Source organism: Callithrix jacchus, chromosome 12 (genome assembly GCF_049354715.1).
Source record: "Callithrix jacchus isolate 240 chromosome 12, calJac240_pri, whole genome shotgun sequence".
NCBI classification, from domain to species: Eukaryota; Metazoa; Chordata; class Mammalia; order Primates; family Cebidae; genus Callithrix; species Callithrix jacchus.
This window is the reverse complement of record NC_133513.1, coordinates 105,230,560-105,255,635: the sequence shown is the minus strand read 5'-3', so window position 1 is coordinate 105,255,635 and position 25,076 is coordinate 105,230,560. Positions and strand designations below refer to the sequence as shown.

General features: G+C 43.5%; 1 protein-coding gene across 1 annotated transcript; it reads right to left on the bottom strand.

The window, feature by feature from the left end:
- Positions 1-229: 229 nt before the first annotated feature.
- TECTB (tectorin beta) lies at positions 230-21,672 on the bottom strand. The gene is made up of 11 exons (XM_002756599.5): positions 21,576-21,672; positions 21,263-21,425; positions 20,365-20,555; positions 18,872-19,014; positions 18,694-18,766; positions 11,812-11,915; positions 11,593-11,676; positions 7,070-7,232; positions 5,800-5,872; positions 3,258-3,290; positions 230-2,000 (listed from the first exon to the last, which is right to left on the bottom strand). Exons 2-11 carry the CDS (start codon positions 21,336-21,338, stop codon positions 1,951-1,953), a joined length of 990 nt encoding a protein of 329 aa, XP_002756645.1. The 5' UTR covers positions 21,339-21,425; positions 21,576-21,672; the 3' UTR covers positions 230-1,950.
- Between the last annotated feature and the right edge of the window lie 3,404 nt (positions 21,673-25,076).

The following is a 25,076-nucleotide window of genomic DNA, read 5'->3' as shown; positions in this document are numbered from 1 at the left end:
TGACCCAAGAGACCTTTCCCCCAAAATGTTAATCATACAGAATGGCTTTACCTCCTTGAACCAGAAACCCAGTACTAGAGTTTTTCACATGTAAATGTAGGATATAATTATTAAAAGTCTGTGGCATATATGTGAGTCTGAGAAGCTCAAGCTATAGAGAGCCCTGGGAGAATTGAGGAACTGGCTATCAACATGATGTATTCACACTGTAAACTGCAGTCATAGGTTATTTATTTGAAGGCATTTTATTTATTCCACAGCACCAGGTAGAGGTACAAGATCATAAAACATAATGATAAAATACAGCAAAACTAATACCACATTGGTTTATTCTGACAGCCGAGGATTTGAGTGTGGCTATGCATATGCTATTTAAGAGTTTCCTACCATAACCAATAAAATAGATCTTCTGTTTTCCTGACTACACAAACTCTAAATTTACAGAAAGAAGAGATTCTAAACTGGTTGGAACTCCAGCTTAGAGACCAAGTCTAGACTATATGGAGTCCTTTTACTGTAGCCTATTGCTAAACAAACATATACTTCATGTATCCGGAGATTTCATAACTCGTTTAATTTCTGAGTTCACTAAAACATGTTGTAAAAGAATCATAAAACTGCAGATGGCAAAACTTCTCAAATATATTAAATACTGAGAGACAAACTGATGTGGTGTTTTCAAATCATAAGCCCACTAAATTAACTCTTTATATAACTAAGAGAAGAACTTAGAACTCTGCCTTTTCTTATCACAATCCAGCCCATTCTCTACCAGAATTGGTTCACTCAGTTTTTATTTTGTTGACAACGTAAATCATTTCTATGGGCATATTCTGGATCACTGGGGTGGCCAGTTACCAATATGTTCTGCTGCATAGTTTCATTGGCTGTATTTGCATCTGCATTTCCATTTCTGATTGTGTGTGGGCTTCATTCTAATGATCATAAGTGAAAAAGACAACAACAGATGTCAGCTTCCATGTTTAAGTAAAAGCTAAATGAGGTTAGACCATTTCTTATAAATGAAAACTTTGTAGTAGAGCAAATAGAGGAAAAATAGTGAGCGTTGAGCATCACAAGGCATTTATTTGTAGGACTGGGTCACCAAAGTCATAGCACTTATGTCATGGGAGACACTTCACGGTCATGTTTCCAGCAGCACTTTCACTGGGGCAATGCCACGTTATTAGGTTAAATTAATGTGAGTTGCATTCTTCTTGTAGTTATTCTTTTTGCAAATATTCCTATTTAATTTGTGATTTCCTTCTGACCTTAGAAGTATATATCAGCTATAAAGACAAGGAGTTTATACCTATATTATATTTCTATATTTAACAAACTGTGTAATAGAAACACATTAGGTCAGTACTAGGGGCTTTCAAGAATCCGTTTCCTTTATATCATTAGGTTTGAGCAAAGCTAATGTATTTCACTCTGATTCCCATATCATCTCCCACGTCATCAGTTGAAAGGCTGGAACCCCCTGCCTGGGGACTCAGCTCTGGTCCTTAGGTAGCATGATACTGCCTCAATGACAAAGCCCCTTTTAGGCAAAGTTGGCTATTAATGTGCGTTTTATATTTAGCATTGACTTTGTAGTTGCACCCTACATTCTCTTCAAAATGCTCAGCAGTTCTTGGTTGGGTCTGCTAACCTTTTAAAGTTAAAATAGCTTTCAAAGGAATTCACTGCAGCCCTGACTTGAGTATGGAGAAAGAAGGCTCCTCCCCCAGCGTTAGAAGGACTGTGGGAGCTAAGGGCCAAAGGAAGTGGCCTCAGTTTTTCTTAGGAAGAGAAAACCATCACCGAATTCACAGAAATGATTGGAACACATATTTGGCAAAGTGCTATTCTTTGCTCTTCTGTTTGTTCTTTTGGCAGCACAAGAAACATGTTTGTCATTTGCTGAGGACACTTGTGGGTGGAGGAGCGGAGCTGCCCGGCTGACTCCTATAACACAGCACAAATCCCCAACATCACGATGAGGTGGTAGAGAACAACTGTGGACCAGAAGGGGAGGGAGATGGCACTTAGAGACAGTTCTACAGGGTAAAGCCAACTCAACAAAAGAGTTAATGCCACAAGAGTCAACTCAGGGGTCTTCATAAAACTCCACACATTTTAGACAAAGTCATTTATGTTCATCGCTTGGGGATTCTGTAGCTCACGTTTATGAGTACAAAGCACCTGACAGATAAACCTAGGTCGTGAACCTCCGACAAACAGAAATAAACACTTTGATAATACGGTGATGGTGCATTGCACTGTAGGGCTTTCACTGTAGAACTTAAAAAAGATGAGAATTTGGGATTGGAGTTTTAAAAGTTGATTTACACGATTTTCCTGTAATGATGAGAGCAGAATGTATGTCCGTGAGATTATTAATAAATTGAACCGTCTTACCCCATTTTCTTGTGTTGTTGCTTCCTTCTCATCATTCAGGCGAGATCTTGGGTCTTGGCTGAAATGCTTCTTCCTCTAAGGGGAGTCCCTGGCTATTCTCTAAATCACATCTCCGATCGCTCCCACTACTTTACACATATTGGGGAGCCTTGTCCGTCTTGCTCATGGCAGTAGCCACAAGGCCACTTCTTGGTACAGTCATCATAATCATGGCTCACCCTGACTGGGTGTTTGCTGGGCATCGTTCAGTGCCCTTAGCTGAAATTAAATATCTATACATTGTATTTGGTTGACAATGTAAATCACATACGGGCATATTCTGGATCACTGGGGTGGCCAGTTACCAAGATGTGCTACTGTGTAATTTCATTGGCTGGGTTTGCATTTGTAAACACATTTGCCATGTAGATAGGGGCAATGATTAGCGCAATTTCACAGGGGGAACTGGGGTGTGGAGGGGTGAGGTCATTGGCCAAGGTCACTCAGGTAATGAGAGACAGAACCATAATAAGAATTCAAATATTTGTTGAATAAACAGATCACTGAAAATCTTGTTCTCCAAATGTTAGAACCCAAGGGAAGCCATCTGGTAATGGCTTTATTGAGACTAGCTGAAGCAAGGTCCAGTTCTGCTTCATCCAATTTACCTTCAGTTTCTTCCTCTCTTCTGAGTTTAGGGGCTGGTCAGAGGGAGACCTCTTGATCGTGCCCCCTCTGCCCCACTCAGGTGTGCTTTAAAGCATAACTTTTAATCCTTAAAAGTTTTGCTGGGGCCAAAGTTAGGATTCTTTTAAAACACTCTGCCTTTTAGCAGCACAGTCCCACAAAATCTCAAAAGTGTCTCTTTTCCTTACCTGAGAAGCTATAGAGACTGGAAAATCCCTTGCCTGTAGTGAGTAAAAAGAGAGAATGGAGAAAGTTTAAGAACAGATCATGGAAAGGAAACATCTCAGAGTGATGTTTCTAAAATACAAAACCTGGCCAGGTGCAGTGGCTCACAGCTGTAATCCCAGCACTTTGGGAGGCTGAGGTGGGTGGGTCACTTGAGGTTGGGAGTTGGAGACCAGCCTGGCCAACATGGTGAAACCCTGTCTCTACCAAAAATACAAAAATGAACCAGGTGTGGTGGCACGTGCCTGTAATCCCAGCTAATTGGTAGGCTGAGTCGAGAGAATTGTTTGAAGCTGAGATCATGCCATTGTACTCTAACCTGGGAGACAGAGTGACACTCTGTCTCAATAAATCAATCAATCAAAACACAAAACCTAACTGTAATTCTCCCCTGATTAAACCATCAGGTGCCCCATTGCCTTTCAGAGAGTTTATACTGGGAATTTACAAAGTTTCACCTCACAACACATTCTCTCCAAGGCAGGGGTTGGTAGGCTTTCTGGAAAGAACCAGATAGTAAATATTGTCAGCTTTCCAGGCCATACCGTCTCTGCTGCCATCAATCCACCCTGTAGTTGCGGTGTGCAGCTGTAGACAATATCTAGGTGAACGAGTGTTGCTGTGCTGTAATAAAACTTTCTTTAAAGGCACTGAAATTTGAATTTCATAGACTTTTTTTTTGAGATGGAGTTTCATTCTTGTTGCCCAGGCTGGAGGGTAGTGGCATGATCTTGGCTCACTGCAACCTCCACTTCCCAGGTTCAAGTGAATCTCTGGCCTCAGCCTCCCCAGTAGCTGGGACTACAGGCACATACCACCACTCCTGGCTAACTTTTGTATTTTTAGAAGGGACGAGTTTTCACCGTGTTGGCCAGGCTGGTCTTCAATTCCTGACCTCAGGTGATCCACCTGCCTCGACCTCCCAAAGTGCTGGGATTACACGTGTGAGCCACTGTACCTGGCCCTGAATTTCATATAATTTTTATGTGTCATGAAATATTGTTGATTCTTTTTTTGAACCAAATAAAAATGTGAAAACTGTTCTTATTTTGCAGGCCACAAAACCAAGAGTCACCTGGGCCTTGGGCCTTGGCCATAGCTTGGCGCATGTCCTTTAAGATAGAGCCACTATAGCTTCCCATCTTCCCACAGGTTTTGCTCACCCTTCATTTCACACTATTCTCCAGGTCCCACTTGGAGATTGTCAGCAGAGCTCTTCTGCAAGTCCTGCCCTAGGTTGAATCCTCTTGCTCTCTTCAGGTTGAATATCCCTTAGCCAAAATGCTTGGGACCAGGAGTATTTTGGATTTCAGATATATATGAATCTTTGCATTATACTGATCGAGCATCCCTAATTCGAAAACCTGATATCTTAAATCTAAAATGCTACAATGAGCATTTCCTGTGAGCATGACCTTTGAGCATCATGTGGGTGCTCGGAAAGTTTCAGATTTTAGAGCATTCAGATTTTGGGTTTTCACATTAGTGATGATCAACTGTACTCCCGTGGCACCCGCCCACCATCACCTTCCTTAACAGAAATTTTCCTTTCCCTTAGTGTCTAACATCTCTCTCCTTGCTAGACAGTAAATCCCATGAGGACAGGGCCTGCATGGGTCACATTTATTCCTAGTGCCCTGCCCAGGCCAGACAGTGCTGGATACTCAGTAAAGGTTTTTTGATTTGCACATGACATTCTCATGACACCTAATTTCCTTCCTTCCTTCCTTCCTTCCTTCCTTCCTTCCTTCCTTCCTTCCTTCCTAATTCCTTCCTTCCTTCCTCCTTCCCTCCCTCCCTTGCTTTCTCTCTTTCCTTCCTTCCTTCTTTCTTTCTTTCTTTCTTTCTTTCTTCTTTCTTTCTTTCTTTCCTTTCTCTCTCCTTTCTTCTTTTTTTTTTTTCTCTTTTCTTTTCTTTCTTTCAATGGAGTTTTACTCTTGTTGCCCAAGCTGGAGTACAATGAATGATCTTGGCTTATTGCAACCTCCACCTCCCAGGTTCCAGCAATTCTCCTGTCTTGGCCTCCCCAGTAGCTGGGATTACAGGTGTATCCCACCAAGCCAGGATAATTATATATTTTTAGTAGAGACGGTGTTTCCCATGTTGGTCAGGCTGGTTTCGAACTCTTGACCTCAAGTGATCTGCCCACCTCGGCCTCCCAAAGTGCTGGGATAACAGACTTGAGCCACCACGCCCAGCCCCATGACATCTCATTCTCTATTATTATTGTTCACCGCAAGTTCTGTTTGGAAGCTCAGCACTTCCTCATTCCTTGTGGGTATTTGAATTTAGGGTGCAGATAAAAATTGCAGAGTAAATAACAAACCTCAACTCCTTTGTTTGTCTTGAGCTGTTCCCACACCCGGCTGGAAGATTCCAGGAGCAGGTGAAGGTTGTGCCCACAGGCACAACTGGTTTGGCAATTCAGTGAAAATGCTCAAACCGGCTGTGCCTGTGGACGCAGCCCAGAGTGAGCTCAACTATTTGGGAAACAGAGACGCTTACTCCGCAGGGAGAGCTCCACCACCAGGACTCCCCCGGTCTGGTCTCGCAGGAGGCGCTGCCGTTTATCGCAGGTCTGATGACCCAGAGAGGCAGAGGAAGAGGAGCGGGGAATGTGGGATGACGAGTGAGCAAAGGGGAGAAAAGAGAAAGAAAAGGGATTTTTAAAAGGTCACAAATGGGATGGAGTCAAAATTCCACAATCAAAAGATATTAGTTACCTTTAAAAAAAAATAACCCAGAGACACACTGTTTATGCCTTCTCCAACTTGAATACAAAAAGAAAACTTTACTTTGTTAACTCTTCAAGCCAGAGGGAATCCTGCTGGGAGAGGTCGCTGAGTGTGGAAGGGATTGATTTGGTTTCCTTTGATAAGGCTTTTACTTACTATCACTCTCAGCACTGTAATTAGAGACGTGGACACTTGGAAATGTGTTCTGGTTCATTTTCTTTCTTTTTCAACATGTGGCATCAATACTCATCCTTTGATCAACTCTGCAGTGTCTCTCCCCTCCTCTCCCTGGCTCTGCACTCTCTGTTTTTTTTTTCCCTTTTTCTATTTGTGCTCATAAAGAACCATTTTCTGGCCAAATGAATCAATAGTAATGGAGATGATGACCTTATTTTTGTTGGTTACTATGGGCTATGTAGGTAGCAGCCTCTTTGGAAACACTGAGGTCTCCAGTTGAAAGAGACCAGAAAGCAGAACAGTTTGAGATCCCGCACAGCAAGTTTAAGGTTCGGCTTGAGTGAGCATCAGCATGACTGATGGCTTGTTAGAGCACAGCCTGCCAGGCCTTCCTCTCACACGGTCATATCAGCCACAGCTCAGTGTTGGGAATTTCTGCCACAGCTCTCTGAAGTCACAGAGGTGAACCCTCAGGCTGTTCAGTCAAGACTAAAAACCTTTTGAGTTATGTTCACAGCCTGTCCCTGCCACCTAGACCTTGAATTTCTTCAAAGTATTTCCATGTCTGTGATCACTTTCATTTACCTACACTGTTCTTTGATAAGGGAAGGGACATCATTACTTATTACACTCTGCTTAAGGATGAGAAAAGCAGATCGCATCAGGTTAGATGACACGTGTGGAGGCAGGGCGGTTAGGACCTGGAGTGTCTTTCCCAACAAGCGTCTGCCTTATACCCACTGCCATCTCCTCCAGATGCCCTCAGCACGCAGCTGCCCGGTTAATTTCCCCACTCAAGCTACAGCTCCTCCAATACCGGGGCCCTTTGAGTAACATTGTCCTTCTGGAGAGAGGCGGCTCACCACTGGGCAGGAGAGTTTCTCGCTGTCACAGATGAACGTCTCACAGTGTAGCCACACCTTGGAGAGTTTGGGGATGTTCTGGAACCGGAAAGCATTAAATTGGAAGGTTGCCCTGTGATCTTTCCCATTCTCATGCACGAGGACGGTTTCATCCGTGGGGCAGCTGAAGCAGATGGGGAAAGAAGAGTGAGCTTTAACCTCCTTGAACTCCAGTAAGAGCTGCTGAGCAATTTACATACAAGGCTCCCCGAGGTTGCTATAACCTCGCCAGGCCATTTGGATTAGCAGCACCTCACTTGATCCTCACAACTGGGAGGTCAGGTTGATGAGCTAGGAGATGGGTATGACTGTCCCCATTCTACAGACAAGGTATGATGGGAGGGGAGCAACTTAGAAGGAGCCACACTTTTAGTAAGTTGCACCTCTGTCCCAGAGAAAGACAATCCCTGGGAGAGAAAGCCCTCTGAGGACTGGGATATGTCCAGCCCTTGAGGGACATGCAAGGTAGGGGCAATGACACCCAGAGCAGCATTGCCAATGTTGCCGCAGCTGCCTAAGCTCAACTCACACCCAACACATTTCTGTGTGTGAATTGTGAGGTTATGCCGTTGAAAATATTTATTTATGGTATATTTAAAAAATTATATATATCTACATAGTTACCTTTGTAAAAACGTGGCCACACTTCCAATATAAGTGCAGAAAAAAATTGAAGGATACCATCTAAATGTTAACACTGGCTGATACAGAGTGGCAAAATTATGGGCATTTTTGGTTCTCTTCTTTGTATTTTTCCAAAATCTCTATAATGAGAATATAATCCTTGTATAAAATTCCAAAGTCTCAAAGGTAATAATTCAGTTAAAAAAATGACACTGGGCCAGGCGCGGTGGCTCGTGTCTGTAATCTCAGCACTTTGGGAGGCAGAGGTAGACGGATCATGAGGTTAGGAGTTTGAGACTAGCCTGACCAACATGGTGAAACCCTGTCTCTACTAAAAATACGAAAATTAGTTGGGCGTGGTGGCATGTGCCTGTAATCCCAGCTACTCAAGAGACTGAGGCAGGAGAATTGCTTGAACCCCAGAGGCAGAGGTTGCAGTGAGCAGATATCACACCACTGCACTCCAGCCTGGGCGACAGAGTGAGACTCCATCTCAAAAAAAGACACAGATGGGCATTTATCTAAGCTAGTGGTTCTCACTTGGGGGTCCACTTTGTTCCCCAGGGGACATTTGGCAGTGGTCATCCAGATTGGAGAAAGTGTACTGGCCTCTAGTGAGTGGGCGGAGACCGGGGCTGTTGCTGAACATCCTACAGTGCACAGCACAGCCCCCACAGTGAAGAATGGTCCCAGCCCAAATATCAAGGTGCCAACATCGAGAAACCCTGGTTTCAGCAAACATATTTTTTCATTGAACAAAGACTGATTACTGCAGTGCCATTCCTTGAACTAGGTGTTGGAAGCAGACACAGTCATTCTTGGGACTGTACAGGGAGGACCACACTATTATAGGGGTTTGTTATCTGCAGGTAACAAGGTGTATCAGGGTCTGTCCCTCTGTGGGAAAAAGTCTATGTGTTGAAAGCTTCAGACCCTTGAACAGCACCACAGCAGACCCCAGATTAATGCTACTCTGAGGCATCTCTCCTCCTGCATTGTAAACTCGGCACACATGCCAGCGAGTGATCCAGTTACCCCAGGGAACCTCCATGATGTTCTCTACCCCACCCCCCATTCCCTCAGAAACAGACAATGGAGGGCTCAGCTAAAGGTAGGAGCTAAGGAAGTCAAGTGTGGGAGTGAGAGCGTGAAGTGAGAGAAGGCTGTGCCTTTGTATCTGGACAGGGGGTCAGAGCCGGTTCTGTGGGTGGTGGGCTCTGAACAGTGATGAGACTGGCATTTTCCAAGTTGTGAAACAAGACTCCTGTAGGATTGTTTGGTCGATAAAGTGGAGATCCTTGTATGAACTCAAGATGGGAGTTCTTAAAATAGCTCTTTGCAGCCAGAGTGCCCCAGGCCTGGTGTCAGCCAGTGGAAAATAATGTAAGCAGAGCTTTGTCAGGGGGTGGGGAGGAGGCAAAAAATGGGCAGGTCTAGATGCCTTGGCACTGCTGCTTCTTGGCACCAGCTGCAGCACCCCCACTTGAGTAGCCGCTGCCTCTAGATGGTGGAAGCCCACAGGAGGCTTTTATGCCCCCTCTGCGCGAGCCTCCTTTCCCACCTGGGGTTGCTCTTTGATATAAGAATGCTGCTTTGGGGGCATCCACGTGCACAGGGAAACTCCTGATGATATATCTCCTGTCGCCTCTCCTGTCATCTCTCCTGGAACTTTTGTAAGTTGGATTTTCCAGAAAGTCCCAGTGTGTGCAAACATTATCTGGAAATTGTGGGAGTGGACTTTTCCATTCTCCCCTTTGGCACTGATCTTGGTGCATGTATCTCCAACCTCGAGGTGCCATGTCAACGAGGAAGAATATAGAAATGTATCAGGATGTCTTACATCTGGCTGTGTTGAAATGCAGGTTCCCTGGGTTTCCCCAGAGTCCTTCTGACCTGGCAGGTTTACAGTGCACCTACATATGTAATAGGCAGTCTAGGCAGTTTGCTTGTACACTGGAGCTTGAGGAAATGGTGCAGACCACCCAAAGCCACAGGCAGCCCTTTTTCGGCCATGTTGCACATCTGCTGGATAGGAACAACAGCACCAGAACTCCCTGCAGGGAGATGATGCCAGGAGTGGCAGAAGCCTTTGCCTAGTGCGACCATTGCCTGAGAGAGGTTCCCAGTGCCAGATAGCAATTTCAGGTCCCTATAGGTCAATAAGTGATTTCAGAATTCCTGAAGTCATTTGATGGTACCACTGCTAACAGAGGCTAAATGAAGGGAATCATTCAATGTCAGATGTGAAGTAAACACCCAGATAAGCTGCCATCTCTGCAGGAGGCTTTGCTGGGCTGAGTAGGTGTGCCTCGGCCAACCTGTCCTGTACAGGTCACTCAGGAGGTCACACAGACTGAGTCTGAATCCCATATCTTCTCTTTACTAGCTCCATATCTTACGCAGGTTTCTGGACCTGTCTGTGCCTCATCTATAAAATAATGATTATTATACTACCTACGTTATAGAGGGTTTAATGACATTTAAATAAATTAATGTTTGTAAAACACCTATCTAGAACAATGTTTGGTATATTGTAAGAGCTGTATAAGTGTTTGTTAAATAAAAATAAAGGTCCGAAGTAGCTCCACTTTTATTATCTAATTATCTTTATCCTTGGGAATAATTTTTCCTTGGCCTGATGGGTTCTGAGGATAACGCAGGCTCATTGGTCTGTTAGGTACTTTGTTTAGAGAACGTTCTCTTCTTCGTTTACTGCTAATTATGTGGGTGATATCCACACCTCTTATCTAGCTCTACCACTCCACTGATTTCCAAAGGCACAATTCTAAGTACTTCTGGACAATCATCATTTGAAGCTTAACAAGTCCGTTAGTAAACTCAGCTAGGATCCATATTTCCTTATCCAAAAGCCTCCTTCTCCAACAGCTGAATACAAACACTCTTCATCAGCCTTGTAGTCCACAGATTTCAGAACACAAAGCCATCTTTATCCCCTGTTCCCCAGATTTCTTGTGCTGCCCATTCCTCTACCTCCTATCTGATTTGTTCCTAAATTTTCTCATTTCCCTAGAAGCTTTTCCCTCCTTTTTATTACCTTTTTCCATTCACTTGGCACAATAGCAGTTCATGTCTTATCACCCTTGCACAAAGCTGCCAGGGCCTCTGATCTGGTCTTTCTACCTTCTGTGCATGTTTCTAAATCATCCTGTGTGTGACTTCCAGAATTGCCTTTCTAGGGTGTGCTTCTAGTACTACTTCAGTGCTTTGCTCCAAAATTTAAAAGGTCCTGGTTATCACTTAATTAGTAACAAAAACAATGATCTTATTTTAAATGATCGGACTACCTAGCAGGTACCATCTGCTAAGCTTTTGATATGGGTTATCTAATTTAGTCATCATTATGATGGTTCTGTTGTCAGACTAAGTGGATTTGAATTCAGCCTGCTCACTTCCTTTTACACATACACACACACACACACAGGCACACACATGCACGCACGCACGCGCCTGCTCACTTCCTTTTACACACACACACACACAGGCACACACATGCACGCACGCACGCACGAACACACACACACATTTGCTATGAGACCTTACCCTCTCGTGGGCCTCAGTATCCTCATCTGTAAAATGGGGATCACAGTAACACTACCTTCCTCGTTGCAAGGCCTAAAGGAGTTAATACAGGGTAAAACTCTCAGAATAGTATCTGGTTCCTAGAATGCACGATGTAATGTTTCTCAGTATTTGTTCTTTGCCTGGAACCACAGAGGATGTCACGGATGTAACCCCAGCAGGCTTCACCTCTTTCTCGCAAGCTTTCCCAAGTCAGGGCAAAGTAGCCCATTAAATGCCCAGCTCCACTGCTCAGCCCTGTCTCTAGATAGTGTACCTACCCCTTGTTGATCAGCTGCCACTGCAAGGGATACATGAAGTCAGCAGAGGGGGTGGCCCAGCAGCTGTTCAAGACCACTTTAAACCTGGAAATAAAACAAAATGGCATCACTTTGAAACAGGATCTTATGCCTAGAAACATCTGATGATTAAGAAATGTGTCGGCTACACTTTTTTTTCCTTTGCATTTAAACATACAAACATGGAGGAAATGTACTTACCTAATGCTTAACCCTTTGGCTTCTACTCCTGCAAACAGATCTGAACCGATTTCCGATGTCTCCAGGACAAAGGGAGCTTCCTTCTTGGTGGAGAACTTGGCATTCTTTGGAAGGAAATTGACACTGGGCATTATGACCTCTCAGACTGAGCAGCTGGTTCTGCCAGGAGCAGATGAATTGGGATGGGATGGGGATGAGAATCAACCCAAAGACATAAGCACATGAGGCCACAGAGTGATCCTCCAGGACCAGAGAAACTCTATCTCTTAGGACGCTATGCTGTCTTAGAAGGGATGAGGACGTCATATAATCACGTCGTATTCTAAATTTGCTCATTACGATGAGACCCACACTGTATGTCTCATTTACTCCAGTGAGATTTGACTAATTAAAAACAAGTGAAATCAGAGATACTGAGGCACTGTGTGATATGGAATCACCCAAGGACACAGGATCTGAGCACATACAACATCCCCCTCTGCCCTTGCTTGTCTCTACTTTTTGCCTGAGCAGATTTCAGCATGGATTGGGAAGTATAGGATTTGATTCCCAGTACAATCATCAGCAACAATAACAATCAACTGCTGTGTGTTGGGCACTGTTCTATGTAGTAGGATGGCCTCTATGTCAGGATATTGTTAGTGAACAAAGCAAAGGTATCTGTCTCCAATGATCTGGCATTCTAACAGAGGAGACAGACAATAAGTGAGGAAACAATAGGGTATGTTACCATAGACCATAGGACATTATTTAGGAAAGCTATAAAACATGTAGAGCAGGATAAGGAAGATCAGGAGTGTGAGGAGGAGCAGGTTACAGTTTTAAATACAGTGGTTGGGGAGGCCTCACTGAGGATGTGACGTTTGAGCAAGCTTTGGAGAAAGTGAGGAAGGGGGCCACGCAGCCACCCACGGAAGAATGCCTGAGTCAGGACAAAGGCCCTGGGGTTGGAGTGTGGCTGGCAGCACAGCAGGGAGGCCAATGTGGGTGGAGCACATAAGTGAGGCAGGAGGGTGGAGAGTGGGGAGTGGGGTAGGGATGAGATTAGAGAAGCTATGCGGGCTGATCAAGAAGACTAGAGCCAGCCAGGCACCGTGGTTCACACTTGTAGTCTCAGCACTTTGGTAGGCCGAGGCGGGCAGATCACTTGAGGCCACAAGTTCGAGATCAGCCTGGCCAACATGGCGAAACCCCACCTCTATTAAAAATACAAAAATTAGCCAGCGGGGTGGCAGGCATCTGTAGGCCCTGTAGTCCCAGCTACTCTGGAGGCTAAGGCAGGAAGATCTCCTGAACCCAGGAGGTGGAGTTTGCAGTGCGCCAAGATCGGGCCATTGCACTCTAGCCTGGGTGACAGAGTCAGACTCTGTCTCCTAACAAAACAAAACAAAAACAAACAAAACAACAACAACAACCACAAAAACTCAGAAAAACTAAACACTGGGTCTTACACTCTGAGTGCAGTGGGGCAATAAGGATTCAACACCACTATTTGAGCACAGGAACAGCAGGTTCTGATCACTGGCCTGGCACGTGTGATGTTTGCCTGCCTTTCTCATCAAGACATTCTGGCTGAGCTGCTAGAAGTAACAGCAGTGTTTCTGTCTGACTTATTCAAAGGAGGCTGGTTTCTCCATTTTTTGAGTTTTGAGTTCATTCAACTCTAGTAACAATCTTGAACTGCTCTCTGGATTAGCTTCCAGACACAAAGCGTTACCATGGAAGGGCAAAGATCCTGCGCTAACCCGGGCTCCCACCGCTAACTTGGGACACACTACAGGCAAGTCAGCCTTTCAAGCCTCAGTTTCTTCCTGTGCAAAATAAACATAACCTTTGTGACTTTATGTAATAGAAAAGTAAAGCTTAGACCAAGTTACTCTCTGAAAGATTGAGTTTCATAGAGCTGGAGATTTGCAGAACTGCAATAGGCAGACAGTGGCAGGAGGAAGGGATTTCAGCAAGGATGTCTAGTGAAAATGGACTTTATAGTATTCCACAGTGTATAGGTACCACATTTTCTTCCTCCAGCTTATCACTGATGGGCATTTGGGTTGATTCCGTAGCTTTGCTACTGTGAACAGTGTTGCAATGAACATATGCATGCATGTGTCTTTGTAATAGAATGATTTATATTCTTTGGGTATATACCCAGTAATTTGCTGGGTGCAATGGTCTTTCTGGTCCTTTGCAAAGACATGGATGGAGCTGGAAGTCATCATCCTCAGCAAACTAACGCAGGAACAGAAAACCAAACACTACATGTTCTCACTTATAAGTGGGAGCTGAACAATGAGAACACATGGACACAGGGAGGGGAACATCATACACTGTGACCTGTTGGTGGGTGGTGTTGGGGGAGGGAGAGCATTAGGAAAAATAGCTAATGCATTCTGGGCTTAATACCTAGATGTTGGGTTGCTATGTGCCGCAAACCACCACGACACACATTTACCTATGTAACAAACCTGCACATCCTGCACACATACCCCAGAACTCAAAATAAAAATAACAGATCAACATAAAATAAAATAAAATGGACTTTACCCCTCAAATGTCAAACACAAAGGGACTTTGCTGAGAGGACTCAGCATCTGTTTCATTCCCCAGCACCTCTGACATTACGTTACTGACAGGAAGCCCAGCAAGGGTTCCCTGATTCAGTCACCCAGAAGTCAGTTAATTCCTCCCATTTGCCAGCCCTTGAACCATTTAAATGGCTAAAATAATTGGGTAATAATGTTCTTAATCATAAGGGATCTACTGGCTTAATATGCAGTTGAAGTGGCAGATTTACAGTGGTTTTTAATGTTCCTTGTTATTTTCTGAGATTTGTCATATTTCAAGAGGCCATTTTCAAATATAGGAACTCATCTGGGGACCCTGATATAGTCCCCAAATGTGTCAGCGATATTACTCCCAACTCTTTCTGTCAGGGACCAGCCAGAAGAATGTTAGAATATTGGAATAATACCTCTCTTCATGGAAGAACCTGCCTGATTCTGTTACAAAGTGAAGAACAGAGCTCGAATCATTAATTCAATTTCTGAAATAGAACACTTAATGATTGGGTTCTCTATATTCTCACCCAACAGCTCAGGCAATGCTTGGAATAATTTTTTCCCCTATTTCCTCTATAAAGCGAAAATTAGAAACCTATTCCAGATCTAGTAACCCCCCTTTATCCATAAGAGATATGTTTCAAGATCCCCAGTGGGTGCCTGAAACTGCAGATGGTACCAAACCCTATATATAATCCTAAGATTCTTTCATTGAATCCTATGACAAACCTATAGGGTAAGTGCTACCTTTTTGTTGTTGTTGTTGATCTGATGACGTCGATGGCTGCGGAGTGACTAACAGGTAGTGTCTATAGTGTGGATATTCTAGACAAAAGGATGATGCACATTTCAGAAGGAACAGAGTGAGTGGTGCAAGATTTCATCACGCTACTCAGAACAGGTGTGCAATTTAAAACTTATGAATTGTTTCTAGAATTTTCCATTTAATATTTTTGGACCACAGTTTACCACAGGTAACTGAAACCATGGAAAGCAAAACTCTGGGTAAGAAGGGACTACTTTACCAAAAGTTTGAGTCACAACTAACTGGTGTCCCAAGTTAAGGATGAGTACACCTGGCTTAACAATAGTTCATGTGGAAAAATCCCGGAGTTGCTTTTGCTTATAAGCTTCATATGAAATAGTGGTGGAAAAAAACCCCAAAACTGCCCTAAAGTTATTTTCCTAGGACACATTCCTAGAGTCTTCCAGAACCTAGAAGTTCACCTCTGACCCATCCTGGCCTGCACAGGTCTGACAAATTCCAGAATACAACATTTCAACTCTGGGCTTTATTTATTATAGGGGTACAAAGCAACTGAATCTTATTCAGAGACGAGTGACTAGAGTGGCGAATGAGCCACCAATAGTGACATAATGTTTAGCTTGGAGAAGGTGGAGATATTTGAGGGACTGCCAGCCCCCTACTTACATGGTATTATTTCAGAAGACAAACCCAGGACACCTGGGGGAGAGTTCAGGGTGTCAGATATGATAGCTGATCTAAAACGAGAAGGCCCAAGTATCATTGTCTTTGGAAGAGGTGGGGAAGCCGCCCCACAGCAATCTTACAGAAGGGTTTTGGGCTTTGGGTGGAAAGTCAAGGTTCGCCACCTCCGAGGTTTGTTCTGACTCTTGGAGTCTATGATTTTGACCTCTAATGCTTGCATATTCTTTTCCATCTTAAGCTTTTTCATTTCTCTCTCTCTAACTAAGAGGAATGATCAGTACTGTTTTGATGGAATGAAAGTCAATATATCCCCACACTGACATCAACGTTCAGCCTTGTAAAGGTGACAATGCCAGAAGTCCTCAGAGTTTCCACTTTAAATAGGGACAAAAATCTACATTGACGAGAATGGCTACTTTCTTGAGCACTTAACTTGTGCCAGGTACTGTGCTAAGTGCTTCTTAAAGATTATTTCATTTAATCCTATAACAAACCTTTGGGGTAAGTGCTATTAGTATCCTAATGTAACAAATGCAAAGATAGAAGCCCAGAGAGGTTAACTGACTTGCCCAAAATCACACAGAACTAGTAAATGATAGAACAAGGCTTCAAACTAGTGGTCTGCTGAGAAGACCCATTTTCCTAACTACAGCACTAGGATATTTCTGTAAGCCCACTACCTTCCTTTATTTTGCACTGGGGGTCAAAATAACTTTTCACTAGGAATACCAACCATGGGATATTGTCCAGAGTGAGTGGGAGGGGGATAGAGAGAAAAGAAGAGGAAGCCTGCTGAGCAGAACTGGTGCTTTTAGAGCCCAGCATTTGAAGCTCTCGGAATCCTAAGCAATTAGCAGTGCATGGATTCCATTGTGTTATCTAGGGCACAGCTCTCTTTCTGGTAATTTGATGGAAATATATGCACGGAGCAGTTGTTGCTTCAGAAATGCATAAGAATGCTCTCAAAGCGGAAGAAGAGGAGAGGAGGAAAAAATACCAACCGCATGGGTCAGGCATAGGGAACTGAGCCCATGGTGGGAATATTAATCAGTACCAACGTGTCAGGACAGCAGAGTCCCCTCTTTGCTGAGGTCCGTTTGTCCTGGAAGGATCTTGGTGGGGCTCAGGGGAGGCTTGACCCTTACTTCTATATTTGTTGAACGGAATGTCCTGTTACCTGTCTATCCAGCACAGAGGATGGCCTGGATGGGATGCTGAGGACATGGCTCTTATTGTTATTATTATTATTATTTTTAAAGAAAAGAAGCTCCTTCCAGTTCTAAGACTTGATGTTTTGTTTATGCCTCAAGCTCAGCTCTACACGGCTGATGGTGGGTGGTGATTTTTGACAATCCTGGTGTCTCTGTGTTGCCAGCTATTGTAAAACCTTTATGGGATCATATCTATAATTTTATCTGGTTAAATAACAGCTATCCACTTCCAGACAGGGACTCAATAGCAAAGGCAGCCTGTCATCAGGGAGTCCCCTGAGACTGTCATCAGTGCGTGGAAGCCTATTTTCCTCTCCGGAGGGCTTTCATCAGTGACTGTAGCAGTTTCTCCACCTTTTCATCACCCTGGTGGCCTGTGCTGTATTTATTCCCCTGATTATAGGTCAAGGGCTTTACGGATTTCTTTTCTCAGTAGTTAACCACCAGTGGTGTGTGGCTAGGGGCAGATCTAGATTTTGTGGAATCTTGAAACTTCTACAATCTGGAGAGCCCTCTTTAATGAAAAGAACCAACTTTTTGAATACAGAATTGGACACAAGGCCTTGAAAGGGGCTTGAAATAAGTTTCATACCCTTTGCGGTAAGTAAAATGGCCATATCTAGGAGATCTGTGTTCAAGACTGGCCACCGCTCTGAACTACATGTGGGCTCTCAGGCTAATCCCCTCCTCCCTCTGGGCTTCTGGTCCTCATCTGTAAAATGGATTAGGTTATTCTAGGATCCCTTCCAGCTCTCACCTTCTGAGTTCAGCAGGCCTAATAACTTCCAGGCAGCAGGTTAAGCAAATTTAAAGAGTTCAAAGTAATGGAGTTACAGGTAGTACGATTTTTCTCCTTTGAGAAGTGAACAGCTTGGATATGATGTCCTTCTAAGGAGGTCCTCTGGCTCTAATGTTCTATGCAAAGGTTTGTTTTTCTACCCACATCTTCCTTTAGCCTGCTGGGACCGTGTCTCTGTGTGCATGTGTCCTCAATGGAAGCTGCAGGTTTGAAGAAACAAAGCACCCCTTCTAAAGAGGAGGGCAGCTGGGCAAATGGCCATTGCATATTTAGCTTCTCTGGAGCACTTTATTTTGAGGGAGACCAAAGTGTGTCTTTAACTTCAATGTCAACATAGCCTGCCCAAATTAGGCAAGGAGGAAACACTAATTGAAAGGCTTCAGAGACCAAGAATTAGGGAGCGAAGGCCGACCCCAATCCTTCTCTTTAGCCATGTCCTAGTCAGGAAGCTCAATACCGTGTGCCAAATATTTTAAGGGCTAGGTCTTAAATATAAACCTCTAGAGTGGGTTGTAGTGAAAACTAAGCTTGATTAAGAGTCGGATATTGGCTATCTTATTGTCTGTTGACCTTGCCTCAGTTTTCTCATCTGTAAAATGGGAAGATTGGTCTTATATCTTTGTGGAAGGTCGGTCTTATATCTTCTATCTTACACCTTTCAGCTCTTCCATCCAGTCTATGAATCTGACTTTCTGTGATACTTAGTTTTTAAAGAGGTTCAAAGCTAAACCAAAGCTTATGTTTCAATTTGAATTTAAGAAAGGGGCTCTACACAGAGCTTGGGGAAGAATGAATCCCGAGGAAGCATCCCATCATTTCCTAGAAGGGCCACAGGGAAGTCACGGGAACCTGGAGACCACTTACAGTGTAGAAGTTGAGAGACAATTGACTTTCAAATGTGCCCATGCTCCCGTTCTTCACGTGAACAGTGGCCACTCTGAAAAGGGGAGAGAATTTTGCATAAGGACTGAAACACACTGATTGATAGGGACTGCAGCACACACACAAGGCAGCCAGCCCTCCATGCTGCACAACAACTTACCTCTGGTCAAAGGCAGCCTGGTTCACCAAGTAGGTGGAGTGGTAGGTGCAGGAGAAGGAGTAGTTGACAGGCTGGTTTTTCACAATCACCGTGCTGTCATTGGAAACGATGTGACTGTAGAAGTGGTATATAGGTGGCTTGTACTGGACAAAGAAAGGAGACAGTGAGGATGAATCTGTGTCCCCGTAATGGGAATGAAGGTTCTGGAAAAAGTGGAGGAAGACGGCTCAGAAACAAGTCTGGTGGGGAGACATGAATGTCTTCCACAGACAGTGGCATCCGCTTTTCTTGTTTGTGAGTGAGCTGATAATTTTGTAAAGAGTTCCTTAGTTTATTCAACTAAGAATGTTTAAAAGTAATCTAGGTTGATTTTGCATGCTTAAAAATCTCTATGTGCCCACTGGGCTTCTGACCAAAAAGAACTGGCTCAAGAATCTTTATTTCCCAAGATCTTCTTGGTCATCCATTTCTCCTGTCCAAGTACGCTAAATAAATGCTTCACCCATCTCCAATTTCTACAATGTTCCCTTCTGTTTCTTTGCTCTTTCCTTCTTCCGACTATAAGCATGATTTCTGAGACTCTTTCCTCTGATTTCTTGGGCTCTAAAATCACAGAATATTAGAGCTAGAAGGGATCTTGAATATCTACTTGAGAAGTGACCCACCTGAGACCACACAGATGATTTCTAGTTCACCAGGATATACTTAAAGACATGATGTCTTGTTAATCATGCTCATGACTCTTCCCAAGAAATCACTGAATCCCTGTGAAGTCTTTAGAAAGAGGAGCTGTTCATGGAAGCTCTTTACTCCCATCCTCTGAGACTCTGAGATGGATAGATGCACAGCCTTCTGGCAGGTAGGGTAGTAGGAAAGCTAGACCTTGATGGGAGGGTCAGGCACCTAGCCTCCTTTCATTATTTCATCCCTACAGGCACTGTGGCCCTGAACAAGTGACTTTATTGGAAAGTCTGATTTCTCATCTGTCATATGATACTTGTTAAAAGGATGTCTGTTTCCTAATAATTACCTTTATGATACCCCACCCTGGGCACTGCACAAGACCGAGTTAGAAGTTGTGTTATACATTGGTCACTCCCTAAACTGCCCTTCCAGATGCTCTTTATCACCTTTTTGAAGTCTCGGGCAGGGAATGGCTCATCTATCCACTCATCCAACCCAGGAAGGATGGCAGCTTGTGAGCACAGGCTTAGAACTTGAAGGTGGGAAGTACTTTGTTCTACCAGAAGGTAGCTTCACTGGCTTTGGCAACAAATTAGAAAGATACAGATCAAGCCAAAAGAGTTATGTAAACTAGGCAGAAGAGAAGATTTTAAATAGCACGAACACTCCAGGGTATTTGGGAATCAGGATTAACCTTTAAAAGGGAACTGGTAAATTCTGAATACTTCCAAGGACGGATGGCAAACATCTCATTCTTGGGTCTAGTTGCCTTACCTTAAGCAACTCTGCACTGTGTGGTGTGGTCTTACCTCAGACTGGGTTCCACAATAGGACTTGTTTTTAGGTGATAAATCTGGGATCACAAATTGGTAGTAACCTCCTTCGTGGACCCCATTGTAGCACAGGCCTCCGAGAGCCAGCTGATGAACTTCCCATCCATAGGGACACTCGGGGATTTTGGTGATGATGGTTTTAGGATAACAAAACACAAGAATGACATCTGAAAGAGCACATATACACTTTAAAATCAGTTATGGTAATCACATTAATGTCTACATATAGAACAGTGGATTCTAGCCACACTTGAACATGCAAAAGCAGGTGGGGAAAAACACCTTCCCTGGTATTCTTCAGCACCTGTGATGAGAACTTTCCCCAACTTCAATCATGGAAGAGCCATTCCTACAGTTTTTGCTGCATTTATTTAATGACTACACTACATTTAACATGGAATTAAAATTAGTCCATTTGAAAGTTTATTTTAAGGAATGTACCTGTGAAACCGCAGATTTATAAATTCATATTAAAATCTCCATAAAATGGGCACATAACTTAAACATTTTAAATGTCAGTTTCATGCATAATATTGTGAAATACTGATTTAGGGCACAGGATAGAGATTCAGTCGTTGAACGGGAAAAAAAAACGGGGAGATGTTTTATATATATGTATGTAAATGGGATGGGGGAGAGAGCGAGTAAGTCAGAGAGTGAAATTGAGCAAGGATTCTCTAATTTTAAAAAAAGTCCAAGTTTATCCAATACATTTTTGCTCCCTTTGGGAAAAGTCTGATTGGCATTGGGGGAACTCAAGTACTTTTCTACTTGGCTAAATCATTGTATTTTTACAACAAGTTAAGCATAGAGCACTGAGCATTGTAAAAGGAAACTTTCCTTCCCAGGAAAATGGGCTGTGCCGACGGCATACCTGCTTTATTTGGAGTGCACGATTTCGCAGAGGCTTCTGCAAAGATGGCCAGCAGGACAAAGGCCTTCATCACCATTGCTTCTCAGAACCTGGTCTTTGCCAGGAGTCCAAACCAAGCTGGCCAAATGTTTATGGTCCTTCCAGGGCCTGAGCCTCGATCATTCTAAGTCAGAAACATGAATGAAAGTTAAAATCAAGGGAAGAACAAAGCAGCACACACAGTCCTGGGGACATTTTCAAGGAAGAGCAACGATGCTGTGTCGTTTCTAATTGTTTCCTGTTAGTGCTGAGAGGCGAACAGTGGGGCTCATACCGTTGGCAGCGTCAGTGACACATGGAGTTGTTTGTGTTCCCGACTGTTTCATGCCCTCCCGACTGTGGAGGCTGCCTGCTGGATGCTCCCCAGATCTGCTGCCCCAGTCCTAGTTTGACTTTATATAGCCCAAGGATGTAAAAGAAACCGGCTCCAGATAAGTCACAATGAGCATGCATTATCCACGGAGCGGGGGAATTAAAGGGGGGGCTTGCACAGTAATCCGATGGGAAGCTCGGTTACTTGAGTCTAATTTCCTTTGCTTTACAGAGTTGGAAAAACTTTTTTTTAGCCACTTCAACCAAGATTGAAATGAAAGTTGATTTTTTTCTCCCCTTTTTACACAAAATAACTCTGATTGGAGGCAAACTATTTCTGTACAATTCCAGGTGATGACTTTAATTCTTTTGTCTTGCTTTCTTGGCTTTATTTCCTGCTTTCTTATTTTGTATGCAGGTGAACTAAAGTTTGAACTTAAGAAAACTCAAGTTTAACATTGTTGCACCTGATAATAAATATATATATGCTATTTGTGTGAGGGTAAACATTTTAAAGGATTTTTCCCTCTAATTAAAAAAAAATAAATGCTAGTGTCTTGAACTTCATCCTGAAGAACAACGTTTAATTGTATACCCTTGAGCTGTCTATAGCTTTCTTAGTATCCCAGAACAATGACATTGAAGAAGAACCTTAGAAATCCTCTCTTAGAATTCAATCCTTAGTCACCGGACAAGATCCAACTGAAAACAACAGATAACATGCGACTCCCATGAAGGTTCCAGATATATTATTGATAATGCTCATAATTTAATGTTTCAAAACATTGGGAGGTGTCTTATAGGCAATATACGTACACAATACAGTAAAGTTTCCTTTTTACCTCAACACCTATTGTTAAATTGATGGGATGGTTATAATGATGGTGTCGAAGAATGAAGGAAATCGCCATGTGGCAAGCCATTAAAAATTTCTGTGACTCAGTTTCCTTCTCTGTAAAATGGTGGCTGTGGTTCTGGGCTGAACTTACAGAGTAGGGGGCAATGACGTGAAGGTTTTTGTAAACTGTAGATTACATAAAAAGTCAACTAACATTTTCTGGTGACACATATGTGTCCCATGAGTTACTTTTCCTTTCCTTAGATGCACCACAAAGTGACTCATTGTAGATTTATGATTCATGTAACAGGAGGCAGATCTATACTGTATAACATATATGAAAAATATTTTATGGATGATGAATAAATGGGCTGAAAGAGAGAAGAGAAAGAATATATTAAAAGAATTTTTTTAAACAGTAAGATCGAGTTTATTGTGGCCTGGAAACACTGGCATATTTCTACTGTTCTCCATAGTTCATTCCTGAGCAGAAAAAAGACAGTTGATTAGCTAGGTGTGGTGCTGTGTGCCTACAGTCCCAGCTACTTGGGAGACTGAGGCAGGAGAATCACTTGAACCCAGGAGGCAGAGGTTGCAGTGAGCCAAGATTGCACCACTGCTCTCCAGCCTAGGTGACAGAGCGAGACCCTGTCTCAAAAAAAAAAAGGCACTTGAATCTTGAAAATATATGTGAATTTTCTGAATCCCTCTTTCCTGGAGCTGAGCACTAACTCTCTCCATTTCTTTCTCCCTCTCTTTTAGTAAACATTTATTGATCCCCTGTGGTATACTGGACCAGGCCCTGGGAAGATGCATGCATTTCAGGTGGCTTGGTTCCCTGAGGAACTAGGGGAGGAGAATGCAGAGATGGAACTGTGGGTTGGAGGGGAGGAAAAATGCATGATCAGAATTCTTGGCAGGTAAGTCAAACCACAGAAGAGTGCAGCAGCCCAACTGCATTACTGCATTAGGAAGGGCTTCCGATGCGACATAAATGATTATTCATCACTGGCAATTCAGTATTGCTTGTTATTTATTTATTTTTTAAAATTCAGACTGAGTCTCACTCTGTCACCCAGGCTGTAGTGCAGTGGTGTGATCTCGGCTCACAGCAACCTCTGCTTCCCAGGTTCAAGCGATTCTCCTGGCTCAGCCTCCAGAGTAGCTGGGATTACAGGCACACACCACACTACCACACCCAGCTAATTTTTGTATTTTTCGTAGAGATGGGGTTTCATCATGTTGGCCAGACTGGTCTCAAACTCTTGAGCTCAAGGGATCTGCCCGCCTCAGCCTCCCAAAGTGCTGGGATTACAGGCATGAGCCCCTGTATCTGGCCTTAGTATTGCCTTTTAACATGGGTTGGAGTACTTGTTCTCATTTCAAGAGGATTCTACAGATACATCTCTTTTCAACCAACTTTGGCCCAGGCTGGCCAACAGTGTCATCTTATCTCTGACTTAGCAGGGCAGGGGTCACTCATGAACAAGATTGCAGTGGATATAGACACCTTTCCTCTCTCCCAGAAGAAATGTCTGATGGGGTCTAGCAAGATGCTGTGAGATGTGATAGGAGAAGCCTAGGCAGTTGGACTCTGCTGTCTGCCTGGAATCCAAAACCCACCTCAGTCATTACCAGCTGTGTGTTGTTGGGCAGATTACTTAGCTTCTGGGAGTTTTAGCTTCCTCCTCCCCTGAAAGGACATGCTAATTCTATGACACAGTGTTACTCAGAATATTAAATGAGATATATATATCTGCTAGGATAGACATGGCTTATTTTTCCTCATCAGGGCAAAGTACCAGGAAAGCCTTTTGTTTCTATGCTCAGCTCTACCTGGCAAATACAAAGAGGAAAGCCTAGTAGGAATAGGTCACCCTAGATAACATATATTACTGTCATCAGCCCTGGATTACATCATATGTGACTAAGATCACAGGTTCTGAAATTAGAGGTCATGGCTCTGTCACATTTCCAATGGTGTTCTCTTGGGTTTGTAACTTGACCATTCTAAGCCTACAGTTTTCAAATCTGTAAAATAGGGCTTCTCATCACCTATGGCTTCTGCAAAGATAGAATGAAATAAGGCATATAAATTGCTCAGCACAGTGCCTGGACACAGTAAGTATTCTATGAAGACTTGCTGCCCTAAAGGGTATTCATCTGAGGTTGGTATCCTCAGGCTGGAAGGAGATGTCCATAGTGTTCTCATGTGAACTCTGGGTGTTTTCTAATGGTAATATTTCTCGCTTTAGAAGGCCACCTTAACAAAAGAACAGGTGCTTTTGATTTCTAGAGAAGTCTGATAGCGATAAGATCTGGGACAGAGAAAGAGATGTCGCCTACAATTTCTTGGAGTGGGAATCCAGCTAACCATCAGGTACATGATACTCCTTTCAAGAGCAAGGTGAATGAAATTGGGAAGTAGATTTAACTTTTGTGGCAGGCTAGTCTCTGGATGTTTAATTTGCATAAGAAACAGAATGGGACAAAATGTACTTGGGCCAAACAGTATTTGATTCTTGCTCTGATAAAAGGCAGGAGGTTCCTATTTTTTTCGGCTAAGTGGCTCCCATCCCCACACCAATGCCCCAGCCCATCCCTCCTCTGCTTTCCAACACTCTC

Excerpts from the sequence above, each read along its gene's own strand:
- TECTB (XM_002756599.5), bottom strand. The coding sequence starts at position 21,338 with ATGGTGATGAAGGCCTTTGTCCTGCTGGCCATCTTTGCAGAAGCCTCT. Across the intron at positions 11,677-11,811 it reads GCCAAAGGGTTAAGCATTAG|GTTTAAAGTGGTCTTGAACA; the intron begins GTAAGTACATTT and ends TTTTATTTCCAG. Across the intron at positions 7,233-11,592 it reads TGGCAGCTGATCAACAAGGG|CTGCCCCACGGATGAAACCG; the intron begins GTAGGTACACTA and ends CATCTGCTTCAG.